A 14109-nucleotide genomic window follows, 5' to 3' on the forward strand; every position below is an offset into this window, starting at 1 on the left:
ATGCCATAATTCCGAAGTGACTTGCCACTTCGGAATTATGGTATTCCTGAATTTTTTTCTGCTTCGGGTAAACCCAAAGCGGGAAACCTAAATCGACCTGGCCCTGCACATCCCTATTAATGTGTGCATGTCCCCAGTGGGTGTTTTCAGGCACTGTCTCTCTTCTGCACTTTCAGGCAGAGGCAAATTCTTTGATGGCTGTTCTGGTGTTGGTGGGGGAGGATGGAAGGAAGAAATTCCTGATTGTAGGATTTGTTTAGGGGGCTCTTGAAGTAAGTCCGTGCCATTGTTTGCCTCTGGAACTTCACTCTAAATGTTTTGTAATCTGACAGTTGTTGGGTTGGAGCTGTTGATCACACAAGGATCATGACTCCACTTTCTCCTCCTCCCAGCAGTCCCTTATGACTTGGTGAAGGTTGATTTCTGGGATTGCAGGACCCATGTGGAGTAAAATCAACACAAGTCGGTGAGCTGCAGTGGGAAGGGAGACGGGGACGAAATTGCACCTGCTGCTTCCTTCTGGCATTGCATCTCTGCTGATGAAAGAGGCAGGAAGGGTGATTTTGGCTCCTTTTCCTGCCTCTGTGCAGCCCACCAGCTCTGCTTGGGGAGGAGGAGAAAGGGGGGGAAATGATTGACTATCAGAGGTCTCATGCTAATGGGTTGTTGGATGCATCCCCATTATATTTGGTTTCCCCCAAATTGGACGCAGGTGGAGTTCAAAGAAATCTGCCCACTTTTAACTTAATTTGCCTGTTCCAAAAAGCTGCCTTGAGCAAAAGGAAATGTTTTAATAAATGAAAAGAGCGAAGGTTTGTTGAACTATATAGGGATGGTTTAGGATTCCAGCCGGCACACCAGTCCTCTTGAGTGTCCCAGCTCTTTCTGCTTTGGACCGCTGGTGCTGACCAGACTCTACACAGGGGTTTGAAAGGGATTCATAATATTGGTGCTTCTTGGTCTTTTACAACTGCCAAGGAATACATTGTTCTTGGGAGGTGTAAAACATTCTGGGGGATATAACTCGGAGCCTGATTTTTCTCCCCAATTCTTTTTTAGCTCTTTCCGACATCGAGGTGCTCCCTCTTGCACTACCGTCTCCAACCCGCCAGCTGTCAGAGGCAGAAAAGCAGCGAATGGAAGACCAAGAAGAGAACACATTGAGAGAACTACGATTGTTTCTCAGGGATGTTACCAAGAGGCTGGCCACAGACAAGCGCTTTAACATCTTCAGCAAACCGGTGGATATTGAAGAGGTCTTGTTTCAGTAACGTGCAAACAATGAAGTTGACCGTATTAGCAATTTTTTTAAAAAGGCATAGATTAGTTAGTATCCCAGATGGCCTTGGTGTCTGTAATCTAACTTCTGTTTTGCATATTTGCAGGGAATATTGGCTTAATTTTAATATTCTGAAGCCACAGCTTACTATTTCTTGGCTACAATACTAACAGTCTAGAACACTGTGTTGTTCAGGCTGCTTCTTCCACTGTGCGTAATAATTTCTCTTGTTCATTCCAGGCCAAATGCAAACTGAACTTTGCTTGGAGGAACAGCATTGAACAAACAGTATTAAAGAAATACTTACTAGATTGTTCTATCTACTCAAGATAACAAACTAACCATTTCTTTTCTCCCTTGCCTGTCTCTGGCCAATATTATTATTGAGAAGCAGTATGGCCGTAGTAATAGAAGACATTGTTTGACCAGCCAACAGTAGCAATCTGCAAAATTTTAAGTGACGAAAAATGAATTTATTACAAGGATATATATCCTACCTTTACCAAGGTGGCTTACAATGAATAATTTAAGCCAACCTGACATCCATTGTTCTATTTGATGGACTCAAAACTTTGGAGGAAATTTTAATTACACTTGCCTGAAGGAAACCAAATAGAGAATGACAAAGGTGCTGTAACTAGCATCTCTATTCCCAAAGATTGCTTTTAGATCATCATATTTACAAGCTATATGTTTGTCTGTCTGGTTCTTGGTCAACTTCAAAACCAACTTTGCACAGATAACTTCTTAACAGACAGTTGTGATGCTGTTCTTAGAAGAATAATGTTTGAATGTCTGTAGTTGATTTTCTTTTTTGCAGGCATATAAATTTGTGTACTAAATCTTTTTTAATGCCTGTGTATCCTGTAACTTTAATTTTGTCGTTTCTTCATGGCCTTTCTGAATCCTACATGTGGGCTCATGTGCAGGCCACATAGTGATCTTTCTAGAACTTTTGGAACATGAGGCACTCTTTCTACCTTCTCTCAATTAACCCTTGACACTGTCATTTGAGTTACCATTCATGTTGATATGTGAAAGTCCTGAGTTCTAGACAGACATTATCCTGGGGGTGGGGGGTGGGGAGGGGTTTGGTTGTATTATACTATTCCTCTCACAGTTGTGCTTTAGAGGTGATGTATGCATAGCCTTTAAATGTATGGGTACAATCTGCATGTCATCAAAATGGAATGTACAGATAGAAAGGATTGGCTGTGTATGTATGATCTTCAGTGAAGCCAGGCAGAGGTGGGTGGATTGAGTCCTGTGCCCTGTCATGCATTAGGCTTTCCCCATCAAACGTAAATTTGCACAGGACTCTTCTCTTTAGGCTTGTGATTACCTGCTGGGAATTTTGGAAACCTATGCTCCCCTACTTGCATTTCTCTTGGAAGTAAATATGTGAATAAGCCTTTCTGTGTTGTGCTTTGAGGTCTTGGAAGGTCCTGAGTTTTCCTTTGTATAGCATATTTTAAAAAGGAAAACCATTCCTGCCTTTTAACCAACAAGTTTGTAATTACTTCTATATGAAAAAGAATCTTGTTACTAGCCTTAGTTTTACTCGTTGTGGATTGGAACTGTTTTGATTGAATTGAGTCTGAAAATATTAATAAACATAGTGTTGGATATGTGTAAATACTAGCATAAGTCGCCGTGTCACTTTACCGTGCTGTTTGATTACAGGTTTCAGACTATCTGGAAGTTATCAAAGAGCCGATGGACCTGTCTACAGTAATAAGTAAAATTGACAAGGAGAACTATTTAACGACAAAGGATTTCCTAATAGACATTGATCTCATCTGCAGCAATGCATTGGAATATAATCCTGACAAAGATCCAGGGGGTAAGGAGATACTGTTCTACTCTTGCTTAAATATGAATGCACATTTCCTTCTGGATTTCACAGCCTTTTAATCATTGTCCACCCCTTATATGTGATTCTGCTGACTGAAGTGTCACTTCATGCAACTTATGAAATGAACTAAAGCTAGCAAAAGCCTGTGCTTCAGTGGATTTGTTAGGGCTGGATCTTAATTCTTTTTCTGTTCACACAAGTCACCTTTCCGCTTATGCAATATGGGAACATTTCTGCTATTTCCTCTCTCCCTGTAGAATACCATGTTGCATTTCACTCCGGGGAGTTTACTGACCCCCTAGGAGCTGCATTTGGGAGAGTACAACAGATTTCTGGAGGCGGGAGATCTGCTCTGGGTGTGTGTGCTGGTCCAATCCTTAGTCTTCAAAGTTCCACAAGACTCCTTAAAAAAAAAAAGGAAGCAACTGTTTATCCATTTTCAGGTTAGCATTTGTATAAGCTACCTGTCATAAGTGCAGATTTGCTTAAGACTTTGGTATTCATTAGACTTGCAGTGTGATCCTAAGTGCAGCTGGGATTGTGTTGCTCCAACAGCAGTCTCCATGTCCTAGGACAGCACTTCTCAAGCTCTAGCGCCCCAGGGCCCCCGTATCTTGATTTAGAAACTCTTGTAGACTCTCCAAGCCCTTCCCTTCTCTTTCGCTGGTTTCCACCGTATGTGCTACCCAGCTCCTTTTCAAAGTACATGGCAAGCCACTCGTCCCACCGAGGCCCCATCCTCTTGCATCCTCCAAACAATACAGTGAGAGAGACATCACCAGCACTTCAAAAACAAGCTTCAGTAAAATTTATTTTTGTCTCAGAGGGCAGCTGAGTTTGTAGGGCCGCAACTCAGAAGGCCCTGACTCAGGTTCTAATCAGTCACCCCTTGATTTGTGGGGAATTTGCACTGAGGTTGGCAAGCAAATTGCTTATTGGTTAATAATCTGTATTACCTCTGTTTCTCATTGACGTTGCTCAGATTTCCCTCTTGAATTTTCCATGCATCCTTATATTTTCAGGAGATGGATTAAAACATTTGTGCTCCATCAGGTATTTGTATGATTATTGCTATTTTATCATGTGTGGATTTTATTGATTTTTTTTTCTGATGGGTTCAGTTTATGGATCAATGTGCTTTTCAGATACTTGTACCATTGCCTTCAGCATGTGTGGGTCGTCAGATGAATACATTAAAAAAATTTAAATGTCTTTGATTATTAAAATGAGAATTATGCTAATTTTGTAGATAAAATAATTAGGCACAGAGCCTGTACTCTGAAGGACACTGCTCATGCTATCATTGCTGCTGAGTTGGATCCAGAGTTTAATAAAATGTGTGAAGAAATCAAGGAAGCAAGGAAAAAAAGAGGTATAATTAATTTAAAATATATTTATCATAGATATACTGTGACACATGAAAATCTTTTCTAATTTGAAATTGCCAAGTTTAAATTTTGCATTGCTTCAGTTTGAGAGAGGATCCTTTCAATCCAGTGTGCAATTTGGTACATTGTCTGCATGGTGCAAATTTCTGGGTTGCTGGTTTCAGAAAGTTATTCAAGCCTTCCTAGAAAGAGATGTAAGCACACGGGGGAAACCTAGCATTTGCAGCCTGCTAGACTTTCAGCCTCCCTAGATTCTCTCCGCATGACATTCTCCCAAGTAGACTGACGGAGACTTCAGGTGCTTTAAACAAAACTTGGTAAGCTTTATGTAAAGTGGTTTGTTGCTGCAGGATTAAGCATATGAATAATTTTCACACACATCAGCACTTGTCTGGTATGCCAGTTTTAGAGTATGAGAACTGGCTGTCAGGTGACATTAAAATTAGTCACACAAGCTTGCAGGTAATTATGATCTTGGAGCAAAAGGTAATTATGATCTTGTTTAGCAAACGCAGGCCAGAAGCCATCCTCTTTGAGCAAAACCCCCACACAACGGTATGTATTCTATGTTGAACAAAATCACCTTCATGTTTTGTCTCCAGAGTTTTTCCATCGTACTTTTTAACTAGCCAAAAGAGAAGCTTCGTACTGATAGTGTAGTTTCACATGGTGGTTCAGTAATAAATGTACTCTTCGTTCAGCGTTGCAGCCCAAGGCTCAGTTCAGATATCTTATACAACAGTGGTTTAATTAAACTAACTGTCATTAGTACAGTTGCCCGAACATGACTAACTATAGCTAGTTAGGTCCTGTCAAGCCAGTGTTTGAAGCCCTGATTTGGACCACATTTTATTGACCACATGTAGTCGGTTTCATGTGAAGTAGGAATGACATAATCCCAGCTTGTTCCCTGGCAGTGCTACTTTATACTTCCCGGCTACAAGATGCCGGGCTAGAGTGAAGATAATGAAACCAGTGTTTGCCAAGGCAAACTAAGATTCAGTGATTCTTTGAGAGTTGAATCCAGATTGCACAAACTACTAATTATTGTTATAAACGAGCCATGTGGCCTTATTATGTCTGAATGAGTCATGTTTTCTCATTATGTCCATGTGGGCATACCATGAATCCATGGCTTATTTTAACTATGGTAGGTTTGTGAAATTAATATTTGGCTCATAAAATAGTTGCCATCCCGGTTTAATCTCTGTTAATACTGGTTTCAGAGCCTTTGTGCTTCCCCCGCCTTCCTCACATTGTTACCAACTCCGGTAGTTACCAACTATTGTCTAGCAGCTGCACAAGGATGAGGAAATCCTCCTTTGACTGCTCTTCTTACTGCTTTTGCCGGGTAGACTAAGAGCGAAAGATGTGGTCAAGTGAGAGAGCTAGCAAGGGGGGGTGAAAGGTGAAAAGGCTTTTGTTTGGGGGCCTATCTTGCCAGGGCAGGTCTGTAATTGGACAGGGTGTGAAGCAGCAGCAGGAAACAAATCTGGAATTCATGCTTGTTATATAATGGGAAACCATGATTAGAAAGTAAGTTAATAAGAGAGCTTGAGATAACCTGTTTTTCATCTTGGTTTGATGGGCTCTACCCCGTCGTAGTATAACATCCTGCATTTGAATGATCAGGTAACCATATTTTTAATTAAACAATGGTTTTGCATTTCTTTTGAATGAAACATATTTTCTTCACAAGACCTTTTGCAAGAATATTTAGAATAATTTCTCTTAGCAGGCAGCATCCTTTGTTAAAATTAGCTTTAGTTTAACCAATGGTCTGTCATTAATGGGTTTGAAGCAACTTTAAGGTTTTTCTCTAGGAAAACTAGATATTTCCAGCTTTAAGCTCAGTCTTGGGGCTACACTTGTCTGCCTAGATCCCAATTTTTTTTAGTATTTCCTAGTATAATAATATATGGCAAAATGATGTAAATCAAGATGTAAACCCCACACGTGTCTATAATTAATTACTAGGGAGAGGAGGCTAGAGTTGGTGTAATGTTTAAAATTGCATCAGAATCCTGTCTGATATGGTCATTTCAACATCAGTTGCTGTTGCTAAAAGGGGGAGGGATCTCATTTCACTAAGCTAGATGTTAGAATGAGAGGTTCATTGATGGCAATGCTAGAATTTCAAAACTAGAAATCAGCTGTCAGTGAGTGAGAATACAATAGGCACTGGACAGGGTAGGTGAGCGATTAAAAAGCAGGGGCATTCTACAAAATGGGTTTGTATGGTGTCCTGAAATTTTGAATCTCATTTAGAGATGGGATTGAATTTTGTGACAAAGCTCTTATTCGACTGTTCCTCCTAGAGAATTCTAGACTGACTCTTTGTCCATACCTCCTCCAAGTGGCTGACCTGCTGTGTTTGGGTCTGTGCAAACGGGTTTGTACAATTATGGCAGGCGCCCAGAAGCCCACAAGTCCAATATACTGCTGAATTGTTGCCAGCTGTCCTGCTACTTACCTTTGCTCTTCTAATGAACGGAAAGGCCCTGACCCACCATCTATAAAAGCTTCTTTCAGGAAATAAAAGAATTGACCTACGAGCTCTTTTTGCCATGTGTTCTTCAGTTTGCATTGTGCTTCATGCGAAGCATTCAGCTCTCAATAGCTGTGGGTATGTTGCTAGGTAAGTTAGCGATGAGTGAGAACTAGTAAGAGAAATTCTCTTGATTCTCCTTTACCTAATTTCTCTCTGAAATCCAACAATCCATTTCCTTCTCTCTTTTTAGGAAATTGGAGTCAATTTATAATCAATTATTTTTGAATCAGAGAAATTTGAAGAGAGGAGGGGCAGGAATGGAAGTTCTGCAAAATATTAGCATTTCACTCTGTAGATTCTCAGAGGTGGGGAAGGTCTTCCTAAACTTTCTTGTCCTCCTGCTAGAGCACCACCCTGTGGGGTGTAACAAAAAACAACTGCAAGGGTCGAAGTTACAAAAGGGTGCACTGATTTCTTTTCAAAGAGAAACTGAAGAAAAATGGAAGAAAAATCCCTCTTTTGAAAAAGGGAAGAAAAAGAGAAATCAGTGGCTATATCTAAAAAAGTGAATTTTAGAAAATTCCCCTCCCCTATATTTGCAGTAGTAAAAAGTAGTAATTTTTCATCCTTGTGCTCCTCCCAGTGGTTTGAGGGCCTAACTACACATTACTGTTCCATGTTTTAATGGTCGTAAAATATGTATTTTACTTTTTATGATAAATGTATTGGCTAAGTGCTGTAATAAAGAATCTCTACACATTACAGGCAAATCCACACAATTAAGGCACTTGCTTTTTCAGGAAGAGATGCTTAGGAGGGGAAGATGTAGAATGGAAAAATGGATTAGAGGAGATAATTTGGTTTTTTCCCCAGTGGCTTTTCTGGGCAGGGGAAAGACCGTTGAAGTTCAGCTTTATGCACACCTGCATGATGTAAGCTTTGTAAGATTAATGTGCATGTGTGATACACAGGAGGTTTGTCCTGCCCCTGAAAGGTAAAACTGACACTCAACTGTTTTATCCCTGAGCCTATGGAAGTGCTGTCCTAGCATCATTCAATAACTTTTTGAGGGGAAGGGGAATGTTGGAGGGAAGCTCAGCAGCAGTTCATTTCAAGGCTGCCTCAGCGAACGAGTAGATAGTTTCGGGTATAGCGCTGCCTGGTAGTGTGGCAGAGTGGTTTAACTCTTCCTTTGGGAAAAGACTGTCTCTGGTGATGATTAGGGGTGTGCAGGAGGAGGTTGATTCGGGTTTCCTGCTTCGGGTTGCAAGTAGTGGCGGGGCCCTTTAAACTTAGCCCCGAAGCTTTCCAAAGGTTTCGGAAAGCTTCGGAAAGCTTTGATTTGGGATTTCCAAATCGTGGCCAGATTCGGATATCCAGAATCTTTCCAGATTGGGTCTGATTTGGGTAATTTACCCAAATCGGAAACCCTAAGTGCACACCCCTAGTGATGATGACCAGGCCTTGTACCCTTTAGTCTGATTCTTAGGAAAGTACAGACTGGTGTGGGTGGAATCCCATGGTGTGTGTGTGTGTGTGTGTGTGAGAGAGAGAGAGAGAGAGAGAAAGAGAGATGCTCTAACCTGGTGGCTAGTCAGTGAAAGCCTGTTTGTACCTGAAAGCGTTAAAGAGAATTAAAATCACAAACTGAAGCCTTAACTAGCTTAACTTTCTCTGTACCTTGGTCAGATTTCTCCTTTGAAAGTTGGGCTGGTTTAAAAATAACCTGTACATAAAATAAATCTTCTTTTATAAACTCCCTGCTTCAGTGACCTCTATAGTCTCAAAACAAAACTTACCTCATAGCAGTGAACCCAGAGCTTTTACTCTCACGACCATAAGAACATCTAGCAAATGAGGAGAATGTTTACATTTCAAAATGAATCTAGTTCTCCAAAACTATAGGAGGCTGTGTGGGTTCCCTCAGTTGGGAAGACAAGGCCTGTCACATTCCCTTCACAAGGCTTTCCCCAAGTTGGTTCTGCTCCCCCACCACCCCCAGTCTGGCTGTATTCAGGCCCTTTGCCCTACAGTCCTTGAGTTGTAATGCTGTTTGTGCTGAGTAGCTGAGAGCCAGGTCACAGTATGAATACGTGTAATTGTATAAAACTGTATTAAAATCCAGCGTGATGCATTTTATGTATTGTAGTGATTGAGAAGCTGGAGTAAGATCTCTGCTCAGCTATACATTCTCTTGGATGACCTCAGGCACATTTACTTTCAGTGGCCTGGCCTCAGAATGGGAGTACAGATCTTCCTCAGATGCTCATGAGGGGAAATAACGAGAGCATAACATAAAACATGCTGTAAACTGTAAGCGCTATAAAAGTGGTACAAGTAAAACATACTCTTTGAAGTACTCATCAATAGTAATCTTACGTTTGTTACTTATTGTAAAATAAAGTACCCTTCATTGTGCATAGTAAAATAACAACAACAACATTCGATTTATATACCGCCCTTCAGGATGACTTAATACCCCCTCAGAGTGGTTTACAAAGTATGTCATTATTATCCCCACAACAAAACACCCTGTGAGGTGGGTGGGACTGAGAGAGCTCCAGAGAGCCGTGACTAGCCCAAGGTCACCCAGCTGGCTTCAAGTGGAGGAGTGGGGAATCAAACCTGGCTCTCCAGATTAGAGTCCCATGCTCTTAACCACTACACCAAACTGGCTCTTCTTGTAATATTAAATAGCAGCTTACATTGTTTCTGGAGGGGAAACCTAGATAGTTCAAGAGAGAGGAACAATTTGGAACATGATAGTTTGGTTTCTTAATCACTACTGTTTTAAAAAAAATACTCAGGTATGAATCAGAATCTTGCCTCTGATATGAACACATTACATGACCTTAGCAAAGCCCCCTCCCCTGCATCTAAGCCATTTAATGTAGGGACACTTATGCTGGCCTACCATGCTGAAAAAAATTACAGCAGGATAGAGTATGTGAAGCACTTTGAACACTCTGAAGTCCTGTATAAATACTACAAAGGACTGTTTTCTTTGAAATGGGAGTACTTTTTTAAAACCGTTTTTTAATACTCTTACGGCTGTTTGTCTGATGCAGTCCTCTGCTGGGAGAAGTAAATATTCTTGATGTAAATCTTTGTTTTGGTATGTCCAGTTAAATGTCTTTAATTACTGTCAGATTTTAATGTAACTTTATATTCAAGGCTTCTTTCTGAAAACTCGATCTGGTTTATAGCATGAGGATTATTTAAATAGGTATGCTTATCTTCTGTCTGCAGGCTTATCAGTAGCAGCAGAGCAAATAAATCCTCACGATGCTGTACAGAAAACAGAAACTAGAGTGGAAGAGGCTTTTCAGAACAAACAAAAAAACACAATGTCAGTCTGGCAAAACTCCGCCAATAAATGTGCATGTGAGTATTTCCAGTCATTGCAGCCATAACCCAGACATGCATGTATTTAGTGCACATATTTTAAAAATACCCTCCCCGTACCATGTGTTTTGGTTAGCTTTTACTTTTAAAAGGATCTCCTTTACGTAAGTGGCTCACACTGGCTGAAAGATTGTTCTGTGTTCAGCTGAATGGAACTTCTCCTCACGAAAGTGTTCAGAAGCATTTAGAGGTGGTTTTGCACTGATCAATTTTGTATGTTCAAATTACGACTTGCCTCCTAATTTCTAGCACACACCCAGTCACCCAGTCTGAGAACTGTTTTTAATACAGTTTTCAGGTTCAGAGTGTTACTTGAATAAATGGAAGCAGGATAACTTGAGTGCTTTTGAAAATAAATTAAATGCTCTCTGTTCCGTATTAATTACGGAATTAATAAAATTATTCTGCTGTCTCTGACATGCTTCTAACACATCCCTCACCCCCAACAAACCAGGACAGGACCAAGTCTGCCATCAATAGCTAAATCAGGATCACATTTTGTGGCTTTGCTGTGTCTGGCGAGGATCAAGTACAACTGTTGCGTATCTGAAAACACTACGGTTTTCTGCTCTCAACATCTTAAAAAACTTAAGGCTTAATTCATGTTGGAAATGGATATGTATAATTTAATTCCTCTACCAAAATCACCCATCCAAAGCAACTGGCAGCAGGTGTCTGCAGTTTTTACATGACTCCTCTTTGAGGAAAACATCTAAAGGCTAAGAGCCAAACTACAAATGACGCCTGACACAGGTTGGACACTTGTCAGCTTCCCTCAAGTTTTGATGGGAAATGTAGGCAGCTTGGCGGAATGTTGGACAAGTGACAGTTGAAAAGTCCATTGGACAGCAGTCGGAGAGCCAAGCTGCAAGACCAGGATGCCTACATTTCCCATCAAAACTTGAGGGAAGCTGACAAGCGTCCAACCTGTGTCAGGCGTCACTTCTGGCTTGGCTCTAAGATGCAGAGGAGTTAGCCGTGTTAGTCTGTAGTAGCAAAATCAAAAAGAGTCTGGTAGCACCTTTAAGACTAACCAGCTTTATTGTAGCATATTGTAGATTCTCAAAAGCTTATGCTACAATAAAGCTGGTTAGTCTTAAAGGTGCTACTGGACTCTTTTTGATTTTATCTAAAGGCTAAGTTAATAATTACAGCTGGTTAGTCTTCTGGCCTGTAGTATTACTAATGATTGTTTCCTGTGGCAGTGAAGAAATTGCTTAATATTGGTTGAGGCTTTTATTTTTGTTTTTTTATATAAATAGTTTAAGATTTGAACAATTTTAGATGAGGAATGTAAGGGGCTGCCATCTCTCATATGTGCCTGGTCAAGAATTGGTTACTTGCCATGGCCTTTCTTTGTATACACCAGTCTTCAGAAGTGAGATGGATAGTTATTCGTAAGAAGGCCTTTTCTGTCATAGGTCCATATTTGTGGAATATTTTCTGCCTCCTAGATACAATTTTTACCAAGGTTGGTGGTTGATTTATCTCCTCCACCCTGCCCCCGTATATTTTTACTCTATTGTCATTGCTGTATTTGTTCAGAATGTTTGGTTTGTCCCTTTTTCTATGCTGTTATACTTGGGTACTGAGAATTTGTTCTTACGATATTTTATATTTGTGATGTATTATCTTGTTTGCTTGTTCAGTAATCTGTGGCTGAGGGCAGAATATACATTTCTTTTCTAAACAACTAAAATAATTGTGCTATAATAATAACTGGATAAAAAAATAGTCAGAGTAGCAAAGACGGAGCACTTGACTGTGTTCCGTCAGATGCTCATAATGTTCTGTTTTGATGTCATACTGAATGCTGTCCATGTGAAGACAAAGCATCGCCACTTCAATTCTGTTGTGTTCCATAGGAAGCTAGAGGGTTACATCAGTTCAGCCCAAATGGACTTGATACATCATAATTTAATTTGTTTACCATAGATCAAAAAGAGTCCAGTAGCACCTTTAAAACTAACCAACTTTATTGTAGCATAAGCTTTCGAGAATCACAGTTCTCTTCGTCAGATGCATGGAGGGCAAGAAGAAACTGGTCAGATATATAGGTGGAGAGGGGAGGGAGGAGTAGATGCAAACCGCTGCTTCTGATATGGAGATCAGTTTGCTTCTGTTAAGGAAGTCAGTTACTTCTGATAATGACATAACCATTCATAGTCTCTATTCAATCCCAGCCTGACTGAGTCAAATTTACATATGAATTCCAATTCAGCAGCCTCCCGTTGGATTTTGTTTTTGAAAGGTTTCTGTTGAACTACAGTGACCTTTAAGTCCTTGATGGAATGTCCTGGTAGATTGAAGTGCTCTCCCACTGGTTTCTGGATGTTTCCATTTTTAATGTCAGATTTGTGTCCATTTATTCTTTTGCACAGAGGTTGGCTGGTTTGAATAAAGTTGGTTAGTCTTAAAGGTGCTACTGGACTCTTTTTGATTTTGCTGCTACAGACTAACACGGCTAACTCCTCTGCACCTTTTACCATAGATGCACAGCTAGTATAATGGATGAAACCAAAGAATCTTAGGACAGGCAACATTCACAGAGCCAAAGTTAATTCCCCAAGGATAAATTTGTTCAAGTAATGGTAAAAAGTTTTTAGGAAGCACTGGTTTAATGTGTTACATAGCTTTAGATTAGAGCAAAAGAGAAAACTTGGATGTCAAACCATGTTTTGGTAGGAGTTAACATGACGACCAGGAGACAGAACAGTTGCTTTAAGCATTGTGTGGGTTATAATTTCCCCTTCTGGAACCTTTACGAGCATGAATGATCAGTATGGATGGGTCATGCTGACATATCTGTCATTTGTGTTTTGATTGCACGTGGTACAGATATGAATTTTTCACACTGCTGATCCAGTGCTGTGTATGTTGTCCTTGGGAATTCACTGGACATGTTGAACATATACTCTCATCACCATCTGTGGGAAGTAAATGTAGACTGTTCCATGCTTTTCCCAGTAGATGGTGTCAAAAGCGCATTGTTTTCTGTCTTAGAGTTACTGAGGAGCTGAGTTCAGTTGCTGTTTGCATAAAGATCTGTTGTCCTGGTGCTATAGCTCACTGCAGAATCACGTGCAACATAGAATCAGATCCCTCAGATATAACAGCCACATTTTCCTACATTGCAAAGAACCTTTTTCTGGCCCTCTTGAAAACTGTGAAAAACCAGAGCATACAATTTTAGAAACCACTCAATACTAGGATGTGAAATGTATTTATTTAAATATATGTATACCCCACCTAATAAATCTAGTTCTTAAGACATCTTATGACATTTTAAAAATAACAATGTGCTTCAAAACAACAAAAAAAGGTGCAGTCATCAGCAGAGGAAAAAACAGCCGGAGAGTTGATTAATCAATCATGTAAAACCAGGGGAAGCTTTGATAAATAACAGGCTTTTTAAAACCTACTACCTGAGCATCATCCAAGTAAGCACCAGCAGGATAGAAATGTCCCCAGTAAACAATATCTGAAATTCACAAAGGCTTTGCAGTTATTTTATTTGACTTACTTAAATATCACAAACTAAGAAAAAGACCGGGGAATGCAGTTAGAAGTAATGAATAATCAATCTGTATTGTGCAAAGTGCAATATTAATCATAAATATTCCATACAATAAATACATCCAATAAATATTTTCAAAACTTGCAATGCATATTCCGTTTCCAGTATCCGTCT

At 40.1% G+C, this 14109-nt stretch overlaps 1 protein-coding gene across 2 annotated transcripts in view; it reads left to right on the forward strand.

Moving 5' to 3' along the window:
- ATAD2B (ATPase family AAA domain containing 2B) overlaps positions 1 to 14109 on the forward strand; it is a 101581-nt gene that overhangs the window by 74140 nt on the left and 13332 nt on the right. The window contains exons 21-24 of one of the 2 annotated variants that reach the window (XM_054994012.1): positions 1060 to 1256; positions 2963 to 3122; positions 4384 to 4506; positions 10263 to 10397. In XM_054994012.1, the coding sequence (XP_054849987.1) occupies positions 1060 to 1256; positions 2963 to 3122; positions 4384 to 4506; positions 10263 to 10397 (615 nt within the window). The remainder of the gene's footprint in view (positions 1 to 1059; positions 1257 to 2962; positions 3123 to 4383; positions 4507 to 10262; positions 10398 to 14109) is intronic. The other variant, XM_054994083.1, reaches the window with a different exon arrangement.

The sequence above is a fragment of the Eublepharis macularius genome, chromosome 1 (genome assembly GCF_028583425.1).
Source record: "Eublepharis macularius isolate TG4126 chromosome 1, MPM_Emac_v1.0, whole genome shotgun sequence".
Classification (NCBI taxonomy): domain Eukaryota; kingdom Metazoa; phylum Chordata; class Lepidosauria; order Squamata; family Eublepharidae; genus Eublepharis; species Eublepharis macularius.